Genomic DNA, 21,109 nt, shown 5'->3' with positions numbered 1-21,109 from the left:
GGATACTAAATAAAATAATTAAATTTCACTTCCAGAAATTATAACTGAAATAAATATCAATGGAAAAGTTAAACAGATTAGAGGCACAGCTGAAGGATAAATCATCAGATAAGTGTGAGCGTACTCACCAAAATGCAACACAGCAAGGTAAAGAGAAAAAAAATATGAACAGAAATTGAGACATTGAAGATAGACTAAGTGAATCTAACACTTCTAATAGCAGCCGCATAGCACAGGGAGATCAGCTCGGTGCTTTGTGACCACCTAGAGGGGTGGGGTAGGGAGGGTGGGAGGGAGATGCAAGAGGGAGGAGATATGGGGATATATGTATATGTATAGCTGATTCACTTTGTTATAAAGCAGAAAGTAACACACCATTGTAAAGCAATTATACTCCAATAAAGATGATAAAAAAAAAAAAGAAAGTTACAGAAATAGAAAACAGAGACTTAGGGAAAGATAGTACTTGAAGAAATAAAATTGATCATTTTCTGTAATTGAAAAATGGCATGACTCCTCAAGTTATCATAGCATAGAAACAATGACATCCCAGTAGCAGGGGGCAACCTAGTACCCAGATTTTGGTTTTCGACAGCATTCTCCAATAAAAGGAACCAGGTCTGCTCAGAGAAATGACTGATGGCTGATTCTAGGACTGGGCTGGGAAAAATACAAGGTAAGGCTGAAGCAACTTACGGTGTTAGAACAGAAAGCAGTGTGCAAAAAAAAAAAGGCTACATTGATGGTAGTATGTTAAAGGGACATAGAAGCCAACTGAAAGAGCTCCCCTTTGCCAATTTGAGCAATAAAAAAATAAAGTAGCATTGTATTATGACTCAAATTGTAAAATAAATATCCTTGAGTCCATATTGATATAAATTACTAAATAAATATATAAATGGGAGACAAAAGACCAATCTCCCATATGTAAGAACACTAATTTATGTAGATTCTCTACCCTCAAGGAGGGAAGCATAGATCTCCACTCCAGTATGTGGTCTGCACACAGTGACTTCCTTCCAAAGAAATATTGTATTTAAAGAGATAGAAAAAAGAAAGTAACTTTAAAGTGGAGAAATATGACAAGAACTACATCAGCCAGGTAGACAAGGTCAACATGAACAGTGACAAGTTGTGTCATAGTATGTGCCCTGGTCATGACGTGATGAAAATAACACTTTACTTCTGTAGTCTTCCTCCCCTACATCCATAATCCTACCTAAATTATAAGGGGGAAAAAATCAAATTCCAATAGAAATCCTACAAAATACTTGACCAGTACTGTCCAAATTGTAAAACTTATCAAAAACAAGGAAAATCTGAGAAACTGTCACAGTGAAGAGAAGCCTAAGGAGACATGACATGGTCATGGTTATTCAGTCTCCTTCAGCCTAAGGAGCCTGAATAACATGGTCTTCAGTGAGGGGGAGTCTGGCCATTGCCATCACGTCTTTTATGTCCTTCATGTGGTAATATTCTGCATGAGAAATAAAGGTGCCGAAAATGTGTGCCCACGGGAAATTTACTGTCTGAAATCCCAGAGCATACTGAATATCATCACTTGAAGGAGATGATAAAACAAGTGTGTACCCACAAATATAATCTGTAGAATGAATATATCTAATTCTATGTAATGAATCCTGTGCACAAAGCTGTTTTAATCCAAATACAAATTTATATGGGCAAGGATTTCTTTACTGTAACTTCTATTTCAAAGAAGAATAATGTGAGTTTTCAACTGACGTCACTTTAACTTTGGGGACAGTGTATTCAAATCCACAGTGGATTAGTCCTATATGTTCCTCGTGCTTTTAGTGGATTAAATATTCGATTCTTATGGCTACATTATTTTGCAGACATTTTCTTCTTCCTAGGATTTTTCCATTTATCATGTTTTAGTTTTAGGTCTTTTGGACTCTGTCAACCTTTATTTTTTAAGCTAAAATAAATATTTAGTCTGTTTCATGTGCCGTATTCTGCCAGCCAGGTCATCTTCAACTCGCTTATGAGCACCAATGCTCTTTCCATTCTCATATCATTAACTATAGTATGTGTTAGATTATCTTTCATTTCATATATTTGTTGACCAGGTTAATAGGTACTACTTTTATCATTTTGGCTAAATGACGAAATTGAAAATGGCTAAACACATGCAAGACATTCTCACTAAAATAATGTTCCTCTTCTATTTACCATGCTGTTTTTGCTAACAGCAGTCTGACTGACTATATTCTTGTCTTAAAGAAGATCTACTTTTCTTAGAATTGCAGTCTCTTTTTATTTTTAATTCGTGCAACCCATATACCATAGATACTCTGGTTTATGCTCAGTTTACTATAATTCAAAGCATTGACTTGATTCCTCTTCATGTTTTTTCTATTCTATATTGTTAAGGTAATAATCCTCATTTAGAGATGGAGTCTATTTCAGTCATTTTTTTTAAACTAAAGAACCAATTATTTAGATTATAAGTCAAAACCCATATCCTCTGTGGAGTAATTTTATGACTCCACAGCCTATGGCATAGAAAAATAAAATAATCTCCAATGCATAGACTTGCATACTAAACAATGTCCACATAGTTCTCTGGATTAACTGTAAATTCTCACTAGTGTTAATTAAAATTATGTGGCAAAGTTTCTAAATCACTCAAAGAACACGACCTTTAATTCTTCACCTTACTGATACCCACGATCTAATAAATATTGGCTGTTCTTTTAGATGCCCTCTCTCAATCTTCGTATTTAGACTACATTTTACTGGTAAATTATTTCTGGAAATTATTGAGGTTTTAGCTATTGCATTATGGGGATGACTATGGAAAGACTATAGAAATGCACTTTTATGAAATCTGTAGAGTTTTACTATTTTCCTTCATGAAAATACTCCCTAACCTTGAGTAACCTGCCCCCACTGCAGACACCCTATCCTGAACCCATACTAATCTATGTAACAAAGGAATTGCTGAGCTTTATTTAATTTGTTGAATTTGATAAAGATAGTTTCAGACCTTTAATGTATATCACTTTGAAGCTATAAAATATTATCATTAGACTTCATATCAGTTGAAATGATTAGACTTCATATCAGTTGAAATATGCCAACATGTGAATTGCTTTGAAAATTCTATGTCAATTTGCTTTTCTAAGCCCCCTTTAGATGAAACCATTATGCCTTCAGTTATTGTAACCAGCATTTATAAAGCACAAATTGTATTATTAGGTGCTGTGTTAGGCCCAAGAAAACACAGCAAAAACTCCTGTGTTGAAGGAGCTTAGAGTCTGGGAGGACAGACAGAAGTGTAAACAGCTCTTATATGAGGTGGTAAGCATTTAATATAGGAATAAAAGTATCCTTAGGCAGCATGAAATAGGGAGTGTCCGACCAGAGGCTTGGATGGCAAAGAGAAAGGCAAGACAAGGGTAGAGAGAGAAGTTGTTTCCTTGAGTCCTAAGGTTGAACAGACCACCAAGACCACAAGTGGGAATGAATGGTCAGTACAGGTAAAGGAAGCAGCATTTGTGAACACGTGGCAAAATGCAGACCAAGTGGCATATTTGTGAAGCCCTCAGTCCTAGGATATAGTTTGCCTGCAGGTGCTTAAGAGAAGAGTTGCAGAAAATGAGCCTGGAAAACTAAGCTGGAGCCAAAAACCAAACCTTTTTTAATGCCTTGATTGGGAGTTTGGGTTTATGGTCAGCCCTTGACTGATTAAAAGATATTTTGGAAGTACAATCTATGTTACTTGCTGAACAGTTCCAGGTGGGACTGAGATGGGGAGTTATCTACAAGTCTACCTTGGACAACAATTAAAATCTTTAACTTATCTAATAGTGTGGGAACTAAAAGGAGTATTCAAATTTGATGCTGGTATCACCAAATGATGTTTGTGTTTGTTATTTTGTTTTCCCCCCAGTGGGAGAGACTTCTGAGATTTGCCCAGAAGCCACTGATTTCTTGTGCCACAACAAGAAGTGTATTGCATCCCACCAGGTCTGTGACTATCAACCCGACTGCTCTGATAGGTCTGATGAAGCTCACTGTGGTAAGTGTATTTGTCTGTTGTAACGCTGCGAGTTCAGCACAGATTTTCACTTTATTAGCAGAGTAACTTATTGGCATTGATGACTGAGAAGAAATGTTCTTTTCATGTACCAGAGTAGATTTAGAATAGACAAAACATTTTTCCAACTTCTCTATGCCAATATTTAAATGGCAGCCCTTCCATCCTTTTTACCCCCAGACTAAAAACTGCAACAAATGTATAGCAAATCATGTTACCAAAATTTCCCATCATGTCATTATATAGAACTGTGTGCAGAGTCAGGGTTAAAATTGGCAGAAACTGAACTAGCAGAGCCTACATTTCTTCATCAGTTCTCATTACTGATTCCATTCCTTTTTCCCCAAAAAATAACTGATTTTATAGATGAGGTGAAAAAAGAACACTTTGAATAAATACTAGTTTAATGATTAATTTTAATAATTACATTGCCCTGGAAAAAGAAGAATACAAGAACCACTTTGGTTTTTTTGTTCAAACTTTGATTCAAATGATTTTAAAATTCATGTATAAAGCCAAGTGTGTAATTTTTAAATATGAACACATATTTAAATCCAAAGAATTTTTTTTCATATATCTTACTGATGAGCATTCATATGGAATCTTGATACCATACAGGCTGCCTGTTGCCGTTAATGTTTGCAGCATAACAAACTACCCTAAGAGTTAGTGGCCTAAACAAGTTTCATTTTGCTTGCAATTTTGTGGATCATTCATTCAGGAAGAAATCGGCTAGGCAGCTTGTCTTTGATCCACATGGCTCAAACTAGTACAGCTGGACCTGGAGGATCACTTCCAAGATGCCTTTATCCCCTACATGTTTGGCACATGTGTACTCTTTGGTTTCTCTGTCTGGATCAACATGGAATCAACCTCCAGGGCAATCCCTGTGGCTTGGGCTATCACAGGTTAGTCAGACATCTTACATGGGATTGGCTTTTACCATGTGTCGACTGTAAAAGGATGCACAATGTAAAAGTTAAGGAAGTATGTTTTATTGGCAGACTTTCTGAGGATGTAAGCCCAGGAGGCAGCCTCTCAGACCCCGCTGAGGGACTGCTCCCAAGAGGTGGAGGGCGGGGGGGTGAGCCAGGATATACAGGAGTTTAGCAGCAAAGACCAGGGAGCCCAAACATCAAAAGATTACTGTTAATTAAAGAAAACCAGATATCTAAAGTTAAGGAATTTAGTGCTTTTCTGTGTTTGGGAAGATGCAAGAACCTGTGCTCAGTGAAGTCATTCCTTTGCTATACACCTTAGCTATCTAGGGCCAGCATCCAGGTTTTTCCCATCCTAAGTCCCCTCAGGGTGCACCGTTGTTGCGGGTGGCTGCAGCAGTGACTGAGGGCTTGATGGCAGGCATCCTGTTGTTTCTGCCCTGGGTTCCCTCAGGGCAGTGGTAGTGGCTGACGGCTACAATGTCCATTGTTTACTGATGTGGCAGGCAACATTCTTCATTCACAGGAAGTTCCAAGAGCCTGAGGAAAAATAGCAGAGAGTTTGTATGACTTAGCCTCAGAAGTTCCAGAATGTCCCTCCTGGCTCTTCCTAATGGTCATTCAAATAACAAGTCTAGCCTAGATTCAAAGAGAGGAAGGGAATAGACTCCATTTCTCAGTGGGAAAATATCACACATGCACAGGGAAGGCGTACTACACAAGGCACGTTTAAATGTTTATTTTTAGCTCAGTGTTATTTTTATTCCTCGGGATGTTTGCTTCTGAAGTGTTCGTTTCTCTTTCTTGCATTCGCTATTTTTTTTTAATTGTGGTAAAGTATACATAAAATATACATAACATAAAATTTACTGTTCTAACCTTTGTAACTGTGCAGCTCAGCGGCATTAAGTATATTTGCATCGTTGTGCAGCCAACACCACAGCGTCACACTTACGCCAGCTTGCATGAGTGTCATCAGGAAGGTTTTTCCCTTAGAGGGCATCCAGAACCCATATCCAGAACTTTTTTTATCTTGAAAAATTGAAACTCTGTACCAATTAAACAATAACCCTCCATTCTCCCCATCCCCCAGCCCCTGACAACCACCATTCTACTTTGTTTCTATGCATTTGACAACTCTAGGTGCCTCATGTAAGTGGAATCACAGTGTTTGCCTTTTTGTGACCGGCTTATTTTACTTAGCATATTATCCTCAACATTCATCCCCTCTTTTAATTTTAAGTCAAGCATAAAAGAAAGTGAAAATGGCACTTTTTTAAACTGTATTATGAATACTACAGTATTATAATCTTAATTTCATAAAATATTTATTTCCTTTATAATATATATATTCTCAAATGAAATTTATAATGCATTAAATAATACTTTCTAGTGTTATTTCTAGCTTCTTTTAAGTGCACCAAAAATATATATATTTTTTATATTGACTGTTAGGAATTGATTTCAATAGAGTTCTAAAACAATGCTCTGAAGCATTTTGAAATCACCATTTTCCCCACAAGACATAACAAATAGAGCATTTAATAATCACCAGTAAAACATTAGAAACTTGGCCAGATTTATGAAGGTTCTAAAGAAAAAATAATTTGAATATGATGGCATTGACATACATAATCCAGTGGGGTGAGAAGGACAGCTATCACATGCATGTAGAAAACTTATTACAGACAGTAAATATCTTCCTCTCATGTAAAAATGTACATATATTGAAAATGTTTATATAAAAATTATACTCTCCCATTTATTCCTATTCCTAGTAGGGCTAGGAACAACTTTCTAAACATTGGGTGTATAAAAATGAACAACACATTGTGTTAGGCTTCAGAAATTCACTTTCTACTGTGGAAAAAAAAAACTAGAGGGAAAAATGTATTAAATATAATGTTCTTTGCTTTTTGAAAAGGTAGTTAGTAAATGAAAAGATTCCTGATTATTTTTTAAGTGTAACAAGTGCTATCAGGAATAAGGTTATCACAGCTTATGTGGGGAGTACATATGAAGAAAAATATGTGTGTGTGTATGTACATCTGTATATGAAATATAAAAATAGACCTAAAAACATCAGAAAGAGTTACAGGTATTTTGGTTTTTCAAATGTGAATGCTGCCCATGTTCTTTTTGCTTCACTCATTTTTCTTCTCAGAGTACCTTATATGATTTTTATTTTTCCCCACAGCTATTTGAGGTATTGACATAAAACACACAAAGGCAGTTTTGATTATCAGAAACTGAAGTCAATTACATATCCATGTCTGTTAGTGTTACCCATGACTTTGATGGACAACTGCAAGAAGTATTTGAATTTATTAAAATAAAAGCAATATGTTGACAAATGAAATAATCACTTTTCTTAAAACTTCTTGATAGATTTTGTTCATCTCCAAAAGGAACATTGCACAGCACACAGAGATATACAGGTGACTTACTGATGCTGCAAACTGACTCCATCAATATTTTATATTGATGGTCTTTTGGATATATTGGAGGCATCAGGGCTGAATTCCTGCAGGCAGAGAATCTATTGTGGATAATGGAATAAATTACAACATTTTCAAAGTGACCTTTGGAGAAATATAAGGAAACAATTGACCTTTGGGTTATTAAACTGAAGTCTTCATTTTGACTTTGACCATCATTTGTTGGGCAATTATTTAAATTTTCACAGGCTCAATTTCCTTATCTATATAGTACATATAATAACATACAGAGTGCTTTGAGAATTAAATGAAATAATGTAAAGAATATATTTGTTCAGTCTTTCAGGATTAATGTTAGCTTCTTCCATGCCATTATTTTTATATTCTCTTGAAATTTGTCAGTCATTGTGAATGCCTTATTTACATGTCCTTTATACTTATCAGACAATAAATGCAGCTATTCCTCCTGACTAAATTTTTACCTTAAGTTATAAGCAAAGATAAAATCTTCTTTTGCATTGCTACCTCTTGTTGCAAAAATGCATGGTTGATAACAAATAAGATCAATTCTTTTTAAAAGAAACAGTTAAGTTAGAAAATATGCTCTTTTTTTCATGGAGGAAATTATTACCTAAAACGTAGTAAGTGTGCCTTGTATTCTAGGCTAGGGATGCACAGAATGGGATGGGTACTTTCTCTCCTGCATCTTACAGTGATAAACATCATTAGTCAGTCATGTCACTCTTCCCCACTGTACCCAGATTCTCCAAAATCCTTCTCAGTGCAGCTTTCCAAGAAGGCATTTCACAATGAGGAGAAACTGTTTAATAGTTCTATGTTATGTATCATGGTATGGCAAAATAAGGTTGCTATGTGGATGTGAGAATTAAAAATAATTAATTACAGAGCCATCTCTTTAATATAACTGAGTTGATTAATATTTATACTGACCTACAACAATATGGCTGAATATTGTACCAGTGGAAAAATGCCAGTCATTTAAAACAGTGTTAGTAATACTTTGAATCCATTCAAGGGATCATAATAAAGATCACAATTTGGAAAATACTTTTTCTAAAGCAATAGCCATTTTGAAAATATTGATACATATTAATCATCAAGAAATATTAATATTACAAAGTCTTCATATCTATCATTCAGTAATTAGTATGGAATCACGGCTTATATAATACAGTTCAATAATAATACCTGATCACATGGAAATGTTTACAGTAATTCAATGGTAAACAACAATTAAGGTGGCAGTGCAAAATAAAGAAGTAATAAGTTGCCATACGAATAGTAATAACTGTGATTACTGTTATAAAACACACACACAGACCCTGAGAACTGACATGATCTGGAAAGAGAAAGATAGTACATAAGTTGGACATTCAAGAAAGAGTATTATTTGCTAGATGGAATGGGAAGATACATTAATTAATACACTTGTAACAGAAATTCCACCCTTGACAGGTGTAGACATCATAGCAGTCCCTGCTTGTTGCCTATCCATTTCTTTTTGTTCCTTAGAAACAAAACTGCAGTTTTATCCAGGGCAACATTATGACCAGCCACAGGTACCATCTTCTCCAAACTTCTTTGTAGCCGCCCTTGAGCACTCGCCTGCCAGTGAGATATACGTGGGAATTTGGGGAAGGAATCCCTTTCAAAAAGAAAAAGCACCAGAATAGGAAAATGCTTTTTTCTTTTTTCCTCTTCCCATTCCTTTCAATGCCTTGAATATGTGAACTTTTCACTGCTGGAAGGTGCAGCAGCATCTTGCAACCAAGAATGAGCCTGAGGATGACAAGATGACAGAAAGGAAAGATGGAAAATATGTGCTTCACAGCTACACACTTGAACCACAGTCACAATGCCAGCCTTAAACTGACACCTTCCTGACATATTGTTAATTGAGATAAATGAATAGTAGCTGTTTAAGCTACTATTATTTGGCTTTTCAGTTACTTGAAACTAAATGCATCTCTAACTAATACAGGCAATAAGGAAAATGTATTATCTCAAATACCAAGAAGTCCAAAAGCAAGGGAGCTCTAGAGTTGGTTAATTTACTAACTTTTGTCATCAAACGTATAGAACTATATGCCCTCCTTCATTCTTTATGTTCTGCCATCTTCAGATAATGGATTTTCTTATAAAGTCAGCTCCCCATAGAATCTCTTCAGTCCCAAGCATCGCATCTTTGCAATGATATCCTGAGAAAGGACAAATAGGTGTTCTTCCTTTTGATTTATTTTTAAGAATAAAGAAACCTTTTCCTAGGTGTCTTTTCCCTAGTAAGTCTCATTGTCTAGAAAAGCATCCCAAGACTATCTTAAACCAGTCAAGACAAGGGAAGTTTGAACATCGCATCATGATTGCTTAGATAAACCATGAGCCGCCTCTGGAGTTACAGGGGGCCGTTTCGCTCTTCAAACAAATATCTGAGTGAAAGAAGGTGAATTCCTAGATAAAACTGCAGTTCTGTCCTGAACAAGAGAGGGAAGGAAGGACTGACAAATGAGCATCGAATTGCTAGAGAACATATGCAAAAAAAGAGAGAGAAATACTTCAACATAAAAGTTGAAAAAAAGTCAGTTTTATTCAAAAGAAATTTTTCTGAAAAATTTCATTGAAGTAGAGGCAGTTTTGGAGACAAGACAGATTTCAGCCTAAAAAAACATTGCATCAACAGAAAGGTTATTGTATTCAAGGCTAGAGGTTTTGAGGGCATTTTCAAATAATGTGAACACCTGAATATTTCAAGCAAGGGAAATAACATGAGAGCAGTCTTAAAGATGAATAATGGGGTTTGGGTGTATAAGGTTGATAGGATGAAGGCTACACTAAAGAAACAGGCTCTTAACATAAACCAGGGGCTTGAACCAATGGAGCGGGAACAGGGACTATGGAGCTGCAAAGAAAGGAATGAATTAAACAAGTTCTCGAAGGGGGAATCTGTAGATGTTGGTGATAGATTAGATATGGAAATAAAGAATGCAGAATCAAAGGTAACTTCATAGTTTGAATCTTTAGAAAGAGAGAGAAGATTCATGCTATGAAATTAATCAATAATCTCAGAGAGAAGAACCCATTTGGAGGGATAAATGATGAGTTCATTTTAGGCTTGTTGGTTCTGAGATGATAATTGCATATTCCAAGTGGAAAGTTCAACAAACATTTGTAGATAAACACCTGCATTTCATTGTAGCTGTAGATTTGTAGGTCATCTGCACAAAAGTATGAAAGGCTATGGGAAAGAATGAGTGAAGATACATAGAGTGAGACTTTTTTTAATTATGTAATTTTTTAACAAGAGGGGCACCCCAGCTAACTCTGCAATATAAGAAAGGAATTAGTAGAGAATGTGTGATTGAAAGATGTGGAAAAGTTGTATAACTTTGAAATAAATGCAGCTGTGGAATGCTAATAACAGTGTTTGGTAAGCAGTTGAGATCATAAACCAAGGTTAACCCTAGAAAAGGGAAAAGTACAAGTGATATAATTTGAGTTAGAGAGGCTGAAATGTAAGAGAATGAATCCTGATTGTGTAGATATCTTTAGAGTCAATGATAAAGTCATATATTAAATACGGTGGAAGAGGAAGGACAAGAGTGGTCACAGAGAATAGAAAAAGAATAATTATCGTTGGGCCTATGTGTCGGGGAGTCAGTTACACAGAAGTACTATAGAACCTGTGTGTGACATCATTCTAACAAACACACATGGCTGTCTTGTTTGTAACATTGGAAGATTCTACATGTTTGCGGTTGTGTTAACTAAACGCCTGGAGAACCACATTCCTCACTTTTATCCATATTATATAAGCATGGTATAAACCTATATATAAGCATGGCATAAAAAGGATATACAGAGCCCATAAATAAGCATATAAAAACCAATGGAGCATAAGTCATGTAGAATGAATGAAAGAAATGTATATAATTAAAAACGATTCTAGTTTTTAGGGATAAGATGCAATCATGCCAGAGAAGTAAAATGCTGAGATTTTTTTTTTTTTATAGCTACTTTATTTATTTCTTTATTTTTGGCTGTGTTGGGTCTTCGGTTCGTGCGAGGGCTTTCTCTAGTTGCGGCAAGTGGGGGCCACTCTTCATCGCGGTGCGGGGACCGCTCTTCATCGCGGTGCGCGGGCCTTTCACTATCGCGGCCCCTCCCGTTGCGGGGCACAGGCTCCAGACGCGCAGGCTCAGTAGTTGTGGCTCACGGGCCCAGCTGCTCCGTGGCATGTGGGATCTTCCCAGACCAGGGCTCGAACCCGTGTCCCCTGCATTAGCAGGCAGATTCTCAACCACTGCGCCACCAGGGAAGCCCAAAATGCTGAGATTTTATGAAAATACTCTTAGAGATCCAGAAAATTTTCTATAAAAATATTAAAGCTTTGTTTTGCCAAATGTTTGGCATCCATTTTAATAGCAAGTTTTTCCTTGCTGACAAAGTTTCTATATATGCTAATAATAGTTTTATGTTAAGAAAAAGTTATGAACAAGAAACCATCTGGAGAAGAAACATTAAAAATAATACAAACTTCATCTTTCTAAAAAAAAAAAAGTCAATGACAATCTCATTTGATTCATTCTGATTAAACCATCCAATAATTCATTCTGTCTCTATAACACAGTTTTTACAGTGAATGCTCAAAAATAATAACTGCTATGCAAAAAGAAAATTAAAGAAAAATGAAAGCAGTATCAGGGTATTATGAAGGCACTTTTCACAGATGACTAGGTAGTAGACAATCAGTTATTATCTAGTAATTTTTCTCATTGTGAACAACTTAATTTTTTAATGAGTTATGAATCAACACTTTTAGAAGAGAACTTCTTTCATTATTTAGTGACTGGCTCTGAAATGTTGTACGTGGGTGATGGGTATGGTATGCTGAGAGGGTTTGCATCCTATATGGTTTACTACTTCTACCAAAGGCACCTTTTCTTTAGTTAATGACTTTTCCTCTCTAATGATCTATGCTGTTCAAACACCAGAGTGGACAGAGGGATGGAGTTAAACATCCAGACAACTGGAGATATTGATTTATTTGACCTGAATTATCTATATTATCATAATGTTTTGTACATTGTTCATGTGTAGATACAGTTTTATCTATCATCTAAAATGTTATTATTCAATCCATGTAAATCCTTAATGGCTAAATGACAGTATTCATGCACTGCTTCTAGACCCTGTGATAAAAAAAAGTTTCAGTGTACAACTGATATTTCCAGTGAGTGCAAATACCCTGGTTCTTTAAATTTTTAAATAAACAGAGTATGCAAATACTAATTTTAAATCATCACAAATGTAGTGTAATATCAAGTGTGACGTACATTTCCACAACATTCCATTAATATTTTTGTTTCCTTAGGCCAGTATACAAGCACAACAGGAAGCTGCAATTTTGAAATAACTTCAGGAAGCTGGACCACAGCTTGCAGTCTTACTCAAGACTCTCAAGATGACTTGGATTGGGCCATTGGCAGCAGAATTCCTACTGAAGCATTGAGTCCAGACCTTGATCACACACCAGGTAAATGCAGTAGAGATAGTCAGGCCATGTAGTTCACTGGGCTGGAAATTTGCTTTAACTATTTGAGTGAATGTCAGAGCACCTTCCTTATGTCTTTGTGAGGGTAGAGCTCAATAGCCTTTTTGAAAAGAGAGTTAGTTCCTTCCATGTAACCCCTGAATTATTTAATAGACCTAGAACTGATATTGCTACAACAAGGAAATCACTGACTCTATTTAAGAGACTCACAGATTTTATTTACCCTACCCTAAAGGTGGCCTAAAAGTCCCCAATTGGGGCAGGGACAAGTAGGGAACATTCAGATTAATGCATGCAGTAGGCAAAGGTATACAGTTGGCATGCTGCCATGATGATCGCTAGCTTGCCACCAATTTCATTCCAGACCCTCTGAAGTACAGGGGCAGAGATTTAAAAGGTAAGTGGTGATAAAAAGAATGAGCATCAGCAAACTCCGAACAAGTTTTGCTTCCTGCCTGTGACCTGAGATCAATGTAATCTTAAATGGTTTTCCAATTAATAGAGTCAGAGTAGAAGGAAGCTTGTATTCTTGTTTACTTTTACGCTGAAATCTTGCCTGATACTCAGCACTTTTCTTAGGAATCTAACTTTCTTAGGAATTAAAAATAACTTTTTTCAGTGATAACTTTTCTTAGGGACAAAACTTTTCTTAGGGATAAAATCTAGCTTTTCTTTAGGATAAAAAAATAATCTTAAATATTTGTGATGGTGAATTTTAAGTGTCAACTTGGAGGGTGTTTTTGGGTGAGGTTAACATTTAAATTGGTGAACTTGGAGCAGATTACCCTCCATAATGTGGGTGGGCCTCATCCAATCAGTTGAAGACCTGAATAGAACCAAAAAGACCAGCCTCCCTGAGCAAGAGGTAACTCACCAACAGCTTGCCTTTGGACTTTATCTGCCCTGTTGGCTTTCTTGGGTCTCCAACCTGCCAGCCCACACTGCAAATGCGGGGCTTGTCAGCCTCCATAATCACATGAGCCAGTTCCTATAATAAATGCCTCGCTATATTTACACAACATCCTACTGGTTCTGTTTCTCTGGAGAACACTAGCTAATACCTCCTCAAAAAAACTGAGGCATAGAACAGTGAAAAAGAACAAGAACACATGGAGTTAAAATAAGTTTTCATAGAAAAAGTATACAAGATTGGCTCAGCCATTTTATGTCCAGTGAGAAGAGAACAGTAATTTTAGCATTTATATATTCCATGAAAATATCATGATGTTCAATTACAGCACGGATGTTCATCCTCATTTTAAAGCTGTTTCCTAATTCAGCTTCAGATTGAATATTTCTATTCCTTTCGACCTGTCAAGTTGTATTTTTTCTGCATTTCATCAAGTTTTTTTTTCTTAAAAAAAAAATGAGATTAGTATACACCATGTTATAGGTTAATGGAACAGGACAGAGAATCAAGACACTTAGATAAGTAATTAAGAGGATTTAGTATATAACAAAGGCCAATTCAGTGGGAAGAAGTTGTATTATTTAATATGATGCTGGCATAGCTGGTTGTCCACCTGGAAGGAAATGAAATTAAATTCCAGTTTTTCTTCTATATATTTCATATACAACATATATTCCAGATGGATTAAAGATGTAGATGTAACAAATTAAAATAATAAAACTCTTACCAAGAAAACATAGGGTAAACTATGTGCAATTTAAAGGCAGTATCTAACTTCCAAAAGCCCAGATATAAAATTATAGCTATGATCTAAAAATTTCATAAACAAAATCAACAGGCATATAATAGATTTGAAGTTTTTTTCTTTACATATTACAGGTAGACTATATATACAGATAACTCTCACAAACTTATTAGAAATGGCAATTTTAACAACGAGGAAAGATTTGCCTAGCCAGTTCACAGATGATCAAATTCAAATAATCAACAAATATATTAAATGATGCTCAAGTTCACAACTCATCAGAAAAATGCAAATTAAAGTAATCAGATGGGAAGAGATTTTCAAAAGCCACTTACAGATGATTGAGAGATGGAGTTGGGGGAACAGAAGGGTATTCATTGATGGTTATGGGAAATTTTCTGTTTTGGAAGGCATTCTGGCCACACAGAAATACAAGGACCAAGACATAAGTACATGTGTGTAAGGATATTTACGTCAGCATTGTTTGCAGTTGAAAAAAATGAGAAATAAAATGAACATGCATCATTCATACAATCATTTATTCATTCCTTTGTTCTTTTATTTGTTCATTTATTAAGTGCCAGGCACTGTTCTAGGTCCTGGGGATACATTAGTGAATAAAACAGACAAAAATCACTGCCACAGTGGAGTTCACATTCTAGACAGAGGGAAACAATAATAAATAAACATAATAAGTAAATAAGTTATATGGCCTGTTAAAAGTTAGAAGAAAGAAAGAATAGAGGAAGTAGGATCGGGAAGGCCAGGGGATGGGTTGGGGGAGGATGGCAATTTAAATAAGCTGGTCAGAATAGGCTGCACTGAGAAAATGTCGTTCGAAAAATGACTTGACGGAAGTGAGAGAGTGATACAGGTAGGTACCTAAGGAAAGAGTGTTCCAGCCCCAGGGACAGCCAGTGCCAAACACCCTGAGATCAGAGTGTGCCTGGTGGTGACTCAGACTGGACACTAGTGATGTTCCGGGTAATCTAATTAATTGTTGTGCGGCTGCCCTGTGCACTGCGTGATGCTTGGCAGTATCCCTGGCCTCTACCCACTTGATACCAGCATCACTCCTCTCCCGGGTGCTGACAACTCAAGATGTCTTCAGAAATTGACAGCTATCCCCAAGGGGCCAAAATTGAGAACCTAGAGGAACAGCCAACATAACTGGTTACATCCACAACACACAGTATCACGCAGCCACTAAAAAGAGAGTTTAGTGCCATACAGCTGATTTGCAGGGATTTCCAAAAGATATTCTAAAAGGAGTAAAGCAACATGCAAAATGATTATATGGTGTGATCTAATATTTCTAAAACAAACAATGACTGCCCCCCCATCTGTGCATATGTATAACTCCATACCTAGATATTTCCAGAATAATTACGTGAACGTGGAAAAGAGGATGAAAAAGGATACATACTCGTTTATTAACATGAATTACTTGGATGGGTGATAAGGTTGGAGTAGAGGAGAGGAGGAATAAATCCAAAAATAAAAGAAAATAATTGAAACCAGGAATCACACCTCAAAAGAAACTCTAACGTACATGATGGTAGCACATTTATGTGTGTGTGGAAAATGTGGTGGATATTTTTAAGTTTTACTCCTTAAAAAGCCTGAACTATTGTATTTCACTCTTTTAATATTTATTTTTTTCTTCAGTATTTCTTTTCATCAATTTTACATTACTGAGTAATACATCTGTTTCTAAAATTTTAAAAATATAAATAACCAGAAAAAAGAAAACCCTAGTTGTTCCAGTAGAGTAATATAACCACCTTTAAGCTTCGTATTTGTGTATCCTGCCATTCTTTCTTAATGCACATATTGGCCAATAAAAAGAAAGTTTCTACTTGATTTAGTAATTTAAAAAACATAGTGCGAACAAGTTTATGTTATGAAATATGTTTAGCAACGTAGTTTTTATTATATCATAGTATTCTACTTGTTGGATATACCATAATTTATAAAATTATCTAATGGTAAATTCTTAAATTATTTCCTGATATTAAACGTCACAGTAATCAATATACATTTAGATGGAACTGTTTTTACTTTTCTGATAGTTCCTGAGGATAAATATTAGTTTCTGTTCCTTGAGAAACTGTAAGAAATAAACCAATATTTATTTCCTACTAAGATCCAGACAGTAACATCTAGATAACAAAGGCTGGTGGGTTCTTTTGATAATATCTGCAGCAATCTTTCCTTCTCTTAAGACAATATTTGAAAATTACCGAGCATGTCTGCTTGTATAATACTACTAATGGGACAAAAAGTATTGTAGGCTCAGTTTAAGAAAAAGTAGAAGTATAATCGATGGACATGAGAAAGTTTCCACACATTGTCCCAAAAGACAAACATGAGTAATCTATTGATACCTTTTAATGCAACAATTAAGGACTATTAATAGTTGTGTTTATTTTCTTTTTTTGAACTTTTATAGCTTGTGTGAGTTCATTACAGACCACATGAAAAGTTTTCCATCTGGTTATTTATGCAATATGGTATACAAGTAATGTCATCCACAGATAAGGAAAACTAATCATTCTGACAGAATACTTTATTATCCTCCCTGTTAATCACTACACAAGACAGTATATTTTTGCAGAGTGCTCTTTTCAAAGCACTCTGATTATATCATCCTGGCTACACCACTACGGCTCACTAAACTTGTTTAGGCATCACTGAGACAATGGGCTGCTAAATAGATTATAAGGACATTAATTAATGTTGACCCTCTGGGAAAAACAAAATTCTTTATGAGAAGGCCAGCAGATTCAAAGAGCCTACCGTCTGTTTCTAAGCATCACAACATCGCTGTTAATTAAAGCTGCATTTATGGATCTTTTCACTTATTGTTACCAAGATGAAGCATTAGATACATAAGGAGGACATTTTCAGTGCCCATCACAGGCCTATTTATGAGTCTTTTTGGAGCCATTGCCAAAGTTGTAGAGAGAAACTACAAGCATTAATCCACTCTCCAGTCTGCACATGAATAAATAGTGTTTGGGCTTAGTATATACGGGATTTAATGGCAGGAATGACATTTGCGTGACATGAATTTACAGAGGTAAAATTCAAAAGGCTTCTGTCTCTTTTTTATTCCCTTCCCTCATAACTTTATTTTCTTTTTAATGTTATAATAAATTAACCATCTCCACAATTAGATTGTAAACTCCGGTAGGGCAGAAGTCACATCTTTTGCTATTTTTATATTCTCTCCAGCATTTAAACTTGAATAGCACTTGATGAATACTTGTGTAGGCCTCATGTGACCTGGATCTACCTCCTTCTGTATTTATTGCAAATATTTTGGATTAATTAAGGCAACGTATATTTCCTGAGTGCCTACTAAACACCACACACAATGCGTTGGGAACTGAAGTAAGTAAATGTTTGGAAGGTAACTGGAATGGAATATGCTGCCTGATATAACCCACATGCTTACTGTTGTGCAATTCTGTGTTCACAGCCCAAGGTCAAAAAGTACCCACAAACAATCTTAGTGACACTAATGCTCTAATGTGTATGACAGCAGTTTAAAGTATTAAGTGTTCAACAAACAGAACTTAGTTGGTACTTGGTTGACAGAGCCCTGCAGGCTAACGGGTGGTAACTGTGATTCCTCTTGGACAGACAGGACAGATATTATTATTCCTACACTAGAGATGAGGAACAAGAGCAGTTAAAGGTCTTCTCTGAGCCTGTATGCTGAGGAGCCAAGCCAGAAAGGAACCCCTGGTGTTTGGAGTCTCATCCAAGCCCGTTCCCAGGACATCACTATCTTCCTTCATCCTTATACAGCTCTGTCTGAATCTCCTTAACATCCGTATCTGGGGCCACTTAACCTCTATTCCTTCTAGAATTATATCGGCATCTCACCCTGGTCTCTGATAGAGTAGGGAGGGTGGAGGCTTGGTCAGGGATATGGTGTGTTATACACAAAAGCCAGCCCTCGATCACATGTTTATCAGACCACTCACTTTGATCATGTCCACACACACTCATGCACACATACATACACATGCAGAAAGAGATAATAACTGTACTGTAACACATTTTTAAAAGTTCCAATCCTTGGACCAGAAATGTTTGAGGTATTCCAGAAGGGAATAAAAAAAAGCTGATGGGATCAGAAAGAATGGAGTAAAAACAGCAGAAATCCCATCCTAGGGAAACATGGTTCACTGTAGATCTTCCCAAGGAAGCTACACAAATATTCTAAGATTAAAATCAAAAGCACTGTCCTGGACAGAATTGTGGCCCCCCCGCCAAAATTCAGATGTTGAGGCCCTAACCCCCAATGTGACTGCATTTGGAGAAAGGGCCTTTAAAGAGGTTTTAAGGTCAAGTGAGATCGTAAATTTGGGGCCTTCATCCAGTAGAACTTGTGCCCTTATAAAAAGAGGAAGAGACACCAGGAGGCACCTACACAGCGTAAAGGCCCTGTGAGAACCCACAGTGAAGGTGGCCATTTGCAAGCAAGCAGAGAGGCCTCAGGAGAAACCAACCCTGCCAGCACCTTGATTTTGGACTTTGAGCCTCTAGAACAGTGAGAAAATAACTTTCTATTGTTTAAGCACCCAGTCTGTGGTATTTTGTTATGTCAGCCCGAGCTACTACAAATACCGAGAAATGTTATGAAGAATTGTTGAGAGTAACTGACTGAGGAACAGCACTCAGAACACCTGGCTGAGCTGGGAACCTGGCCCCACCCTTTGTATTTCCCTGCCAGGACCAGTGTTTCAAACACAACTGCTCACAGAAGTAGCTTTTTCTCCCAGGATAAAATCAGAGTACTGTCATCTAAAGAAAACTGGGCATCTGCCTGCCTGGGAAAGGATTATCATGAGATAATTAGATCCTGAAAAAGAGACAGGGTCATACATGGGGCTGCACAAGATCAATACTATAGGTTTTCACTACTAGACAGCCATATTCTGAAGCTTCTTGAATAGGAAGAACTTTGTCTTACTACAGAATTGAGTTGAAAATAGTGGCAATCACTGCATCGTGAATCTCAAACGCCGCCACCACTACAACCATCACCACAGCTATGACCACCAGCGTGATCATCAGCATGGCCAGTGTGACCACCTAGGCCTTTACGGGTCGTATAAATTGATTTCCTTTGGATGCTCTGCTTTAACAATGAATTAGATGGCATTATCCCCATAATTGGATCTGGTATCATGTGGGATCTCTGAATTTATCTCAGATTCTTTTGAAAGCTTTCTCTGTTCTACTTAATTTTAGAGCTGTTTCTTTGACTTGGCCTAGACAGATCCCTTTATGTTTAGCATAACTGCAAAATATTTATGTAGTTATTCTTTCTTTCGTTGTCAATATTTTTTCTTTATGCTCAAGTTATGCATTATAGAATGTATGTAAATTATGAATATTAGTATTTTTTTTCTCATTTCCTGCTATTTGTACCTCCTTTTTCTTTCCCCTTTACTTTTCTCCTGTGATGCCCCCAAAACATATAAGCATTAGGTAAAAGGAGACATAGAATATTAGGATAAAATGAGTAATAATAAATAGCATAACATATTTTTCTGACTTAATTATAACTTTTGGTAACCTTTAATATCATCTTGTGAAGGTAGTTTGGCTCTGATATTTTCTAAAAATGTATTAATTCAGTAATTATATACTTTAGAATGAAAGAGTACTAAAGAGTCTACTTTCATACAGTACAGATGAAGAGAGGTTTTTTATTGTTATCATTTATTTCTTTTTATTACTAAAAATTGATAATTGTTAAATGTAACTAAATAGAACAGGTCTTGTTGTCAAAAATTGTTGTGTCTATGTAGCTGGTATTCACTGAGTGCCAATCACCAGGTCCCTGGCTTTCTTCTGGCTTTCTTGTTTAATCCTCAAAATACCTTGAAGTTTTACAGCAGAGGAAATGGGTGCACAGAGAGGATAAATAACTTGCCCCCAGCCACACAGAAGACACTTGTGGAATCCAGCACTGGGACCCATGTCTCTCTAAAGCAAAAGCCTACATTTGTAACCCTTAGTCTCTAAGGCTTAACACGACATTCTCAAAACTTCCTGAAATGTAAAATGTGTTGATCAGATAAGTGAAGAATACTCAGTAGTTTCTCTTCTAAAACGCAAAAATGTTGGAAGATGGCATTTTATCAGTATAAAATAGCTCAAAGCAAACAAGTATTTTTTTCTATATTTCTTATTGACTCTAGTTGCCATTTTCTTACCACAGTTCAGTATCATTTCTACTCTCTTTGTCTTGTGTTACTTTTTAGAACTACAAACATTCCACTCCAAATATACAGCAATGCCAAGGAAAAAAAACAAGGAGACTTTTTTGGCTGCTAAATCTCAGAATATGTCTTGCAGGTTTAGATTTCTCTAAACCATTGCAAAAAGGCAATGAATGACACTCATCATTTGTTTGTTAACCA

At 36.3% G+C, this 21,109-nt stretch overlaps 1 protein-coding gene across 1 annotated transcript in view; it reads left to right on the top strand.

The window, feature by feature from the left end:
* Positions 1–21,109, top strand: part of MALRD1 (MAM and LDL receptor class A domain containing 1) — a 608,926-nt gene that overhangs the window by 428,067 nt on the left and 159,750 nt on the right. Inside the window, exons 31-32 of the mRNA XM_057542012.1 lie at positions 3,917–4,045; positions 12,829–12,990. Of these exons, the coding sequence (XP_057397995.1) occupies positions 3,917–4,045; positions 12,829–12,990 (291 nt within the window). The remainder of the gene's footprint in view (positions 1–3,916; positions 4,046–12,828; positions 12,991–21,109) is intronic.

The sequence above is a fragment of the Balaenoptera acutorostrata genome, chromosome 3, assembly GCF_949987535.1.
Source record: "Balaenoptera acutorostrata chromosome 3, mBalAcu1.1, whole genome shotgun sequence".
NCBI lineage: Eukaryota > Metazoa > Chordata > Mammalia > Artiodactyla > Balaenopteridae > Balaenoptera > Balaenoptera acutorostrata.
The sequence above is the reverse complement of the archived record's forward strand: the minus strand, read 5'-3'. Positions and strand labels throughout refer to the sequence as shown.